General features: G+C 33.3%; 1 protein-coding gene across 1 annotated transcript; it reads left to right on the forward strand.

Annotated features, from left to right (window-relative positions):
- Nucleotides 1–85: 85 nt before the first annotated feature.
- Nucleotides 86–2,181, forward strand: LOC139497764 (toll-like receptor 4). The gene is made up of 3 exons (XM_071286000.1): nucleotides 86–363; nucleotides 1,058–1,557; nucleotides 1,640–2,181. Exons 1-3 carry the CDS (start codon nucleotides 86–88, stop codon nucleotides 2,155–2,157), a joined length of 1,296 nt encoding a protein of 431 aa, XP_071142101.1. The 3' UTR covers nucleotides 2,158–2,181.
- The last annotated feature ends 1,256 nt before the right edge of the window (nucleotides 2,182–3,437 follow it).

A 3,437-nucleotide genomic window follows, 5' to 3' on the forward strand; every position in this document is an offset into this window, starting at 1 on the left:
TGTCCCATCTGGACGTCAATCGATATGTAAAGATGTTTACAAGTGATTTTAATATGTAGCTATATCTTTCAGATTCACCCTCAAAATGAGATCATTACACCTAGCTATCTGGTTATGGCTCAAATTTTATGTGATGCTCGAATATAGGACAGACATTGTCGATTGTGCCAATGATTGTCAGTGTTTAAGTAAACATGTCGTCATTTGTTCAGGTCGAGATTTAAATAATATTCCCAGAATGCCGCATGGAACGCAAGTCGTTGTAATAAACGGGACAAATCTAAGTCACATCCGGGAAAATGGATTGGTCAATCTTACAGATCATTTTATTAAAAAAATAGAGTTTAAAAACAATTTGATTTCGTAGATACATCCTAATGCCTTTAATAAAATGGTATATCTGAAAAGCTTGTACATACGTTATGAAACAAGACTCAATGTGAATATCCTCAAAGTTGCCATCGGTAATATGCCAAAAACTCATCTCAAGTTTCTTAATTTTCGATCTAATGAATGGACTTCTTTTCCGCAAGACATGTTCACGCAATTCCAAAAAAACTCCCTTAAGACATTGTGGATGGAAGGTAATACAATCTATAGTATGAATTGTTCCATATTTGCACCTTTGAAAAATCTTAAAAAGCTATACTTACCTGGCAATTCAATATCACGCATCTATGTTAACGGTATACCAAAGACTATCATGGATATATACCTAAACAACAATTTGCTGCATCGAGTTCCTAATTGGTGTGAAGATCATCACATATTATCAAGTGCCTTGCCAGATTTGAGAGTTCTAGAACTAAGTTCTAACAGCATCACTGATATTGGTAAAAATGCATTTTTATGCCTCCCAAGAGTTGAAGTGCTAAACTTGGATGGTATCAACATTGGGAAAATTAGAAGCAATATAGTTGCCTCCATGAAAATATTGAAAACCTTAACGCTATCAAATATAGGAAGTCCTCTATTAAAAAAGATTGAAGACTATGCTTTTAATAGCTCATCTTTGATATCGCTTTCGATGGAACATACAAACTTTCATTTCAATAAGGATAGGTTCAACCCACAAACAATATTTGCATCATCGCCTAATCTTGAATATCTGTTTGACTAATAACTATCTTTCGAACGATGAAACAATATTTTGGAAAATGTTTTCACCTTTAGTTAAATTGAAGAAACTTATACTATCATCAGCTAGTCTCTCAATTCTTCCTAGATACGTTTTCACCAATTTAAATAACTTGAGGGAGCTGAGTTTAGCTGCAAACAAAATTAGAAGCTGGGGCGATGGTACTGTCATATTTCAAAATATGACATCGCTAAAAAAAATTGATCTATCAAATAATCTGATTAAAACCGTAAATAAAACATCATTTCCAAGTAATTTGCTACATTCATTCGAAGGGATTGACCTAAGTAATAATCCGTTTACATGTGACTGTGACCTTTTATGGTTCAGTGATTTTTTAAAGAGCACACCAACGATTCGATTTGTTGAATCCAAGAAAAAATGCCCACCGTGGAATCCGTTGTTTACGATGGCTATATGTATAGCTTGCTTTGGGATAATATTGGTGACGTTAATTGTGTTAGGAATGAAATGTCAAATAAATATCAAAAACTATATTTATCTATGGCGAGTACAATCTAGTAGAAAAAAAGGGTTATATCTCTTTACCAGAAGCTGACGATTATCCGTATCATGCATGTGTATTGTATTGTGACTCAGATCGTTCCTGGGTTCACGAAACTTTTCTTGGAAGAATGGAACAAGAAGAGGGCGTCAAGTTATGCATTCATCATAGGGATTTCGATGTTGGCGAATCCATTACCGAAAATATTGACAAATATTTAGAAAGATCTTGGAAAGTTGTAATCATCATATCGAATGAATTTGCGAAAAGTGAATGGTGCCAATGGGAAGTTGACGTGGTTCAGGAAAGACGTCGAAGACATGGACGAGATGTTGTCTTGCTTATAATGTTAGAAAGTATTGATTATAAACATATGACAAGGCGACTACGAACACTTTTAGATAGCACAAGCCCTATAATGTATCAGAGAGGTTTGGGCGAAGTCCTCTTTTGGAAGGCTGTTACTAAATTACTGAGGAAACCATTAGGCGATCCTCTAACATCACTACTGTAACAATAATGAAAAACTAACCTTTTCCCGATCCTTACATTTTTTCGACTTTTTTACATGATGTCAAGAGTTCAAAGAATGCTGCGAAAGAGTAACATAATTATCGCTTATATGTCTTCACATTCATTTACAATGAAGGTCAATTGTGCACTTCTTATATGTTCATTTTTAGCATTCAAGCAGCATATGTATATATGTTGTATGTAGTATACACATCTGAGTAGACTTTTATATAGAATGTGACTTAAATCCAAATACTTACTCATTATGATGTCTATCACATCCCCTTACTTTTATATAACTAAACACAAATAAGTGTTTAAGAGAGTGTCCATGGAAAAACCAGGCAGTGGATGGCACATGACATTTTTTTTCAAGACTTTTTCATCTCTTTCATATCACAAATTCATTCTTTCTCAAAGTTATTTTTGTTTTTATTAACTGCAACAAATAAAGAGGAAAAAAAAACATAGAAAGCACTAAAACTTTATTGAAAAGGGGAGATAACTCTTCATTTTGTACAGAATTTTGTTGCATTGTTAGTGAACTTAAATTTTCTGAGCCATCCATTGATGATTAAAAAAATATCTTTGTCATATATATCCTTTGTATGATATAAACATTGCATTGGAACCAAACATGTGGGAAAAAGATTATGTTGTGCCACCCATATCATAGGACTTGCCTGATATTTACTTGGACAGCCTCTTAATTGCTATAGTTTTGCATTGTCGTTATCTATAATTACGTATCTGGATGTTTATAGAACGCAATATGACTATGAGTTGAAGAACAGCAACCAAGGAACCAATTATTTGCTTTGGTTTTGGCATATTTTGTGTAATGAATTGGTACATCATATCTTTCCTTCCTTTTCCTTTATATGTGTATGTCACTGTTGTTAAGGAAGTTCTTTATTTGCAGAAACAACCTAGATTTCTCAAATATAAATATCAAAGGGCCCTGTTTGTTTTCAACTTTTGTATTTCAAATTAACAACACCTTATTTATTTTCAAATTAACCCTTTCCGAATCTTAAAGAATTGTGAATGGAACAGTTTTGTGTCAAAGAGACAAAATTCCGAGGTCTTGATTTATTGTTGTGTTACATATTTGTTTTTCGTTAATTTGTTTTTGTCAATCGGCTTTTATTTTTCTCGTTTGAATAGTTTCACATTTCAAGGCCTTTTATAGCTAACTACATGCAGTTTCGTCTTCGTTCTTTGTTGAATGTGACCTTTAGCTGTTGTTTTCTGTGTCATTTGGTCTCTTGTGAAGAGTTG

This window comes from Mytilus edulis, chromosome 12 (assembly GCF_963676685.1).
Source record: "Mytilus edulis chromosome 12, xbMytEdul2.2, whole genome shotgun sequence".
Taxonomy (NCBI): domain Eukaryota; kingdom Metazoa; phylum Mollusca; class Bivalvia; order Mytilida; family Mytilidae; genus Mytilus; species Mytilus edulis.

Coding starts and splice junctions, on each gene's coding strand:
- LOC139497764 (XM_071286000.1), top strand. CDS start 86: ATGAGATCATTACACCTAGCTATCTGGTTATGGCTCAAATTTTATGTG. Junction 364..1,057: donor TTTAAAAACAATTTGATTTC/GTAGATACATCC, acceptor CATTTCAATAAG/GATAGGTTCAACCCACAAAC. Junction 1,558..1,639: donor GTTGTTTACGATGGCTATAT/GTATAGCTTGCT, acceptor AAACTATATTTA/TCTATGGCGAGTACAATCTA.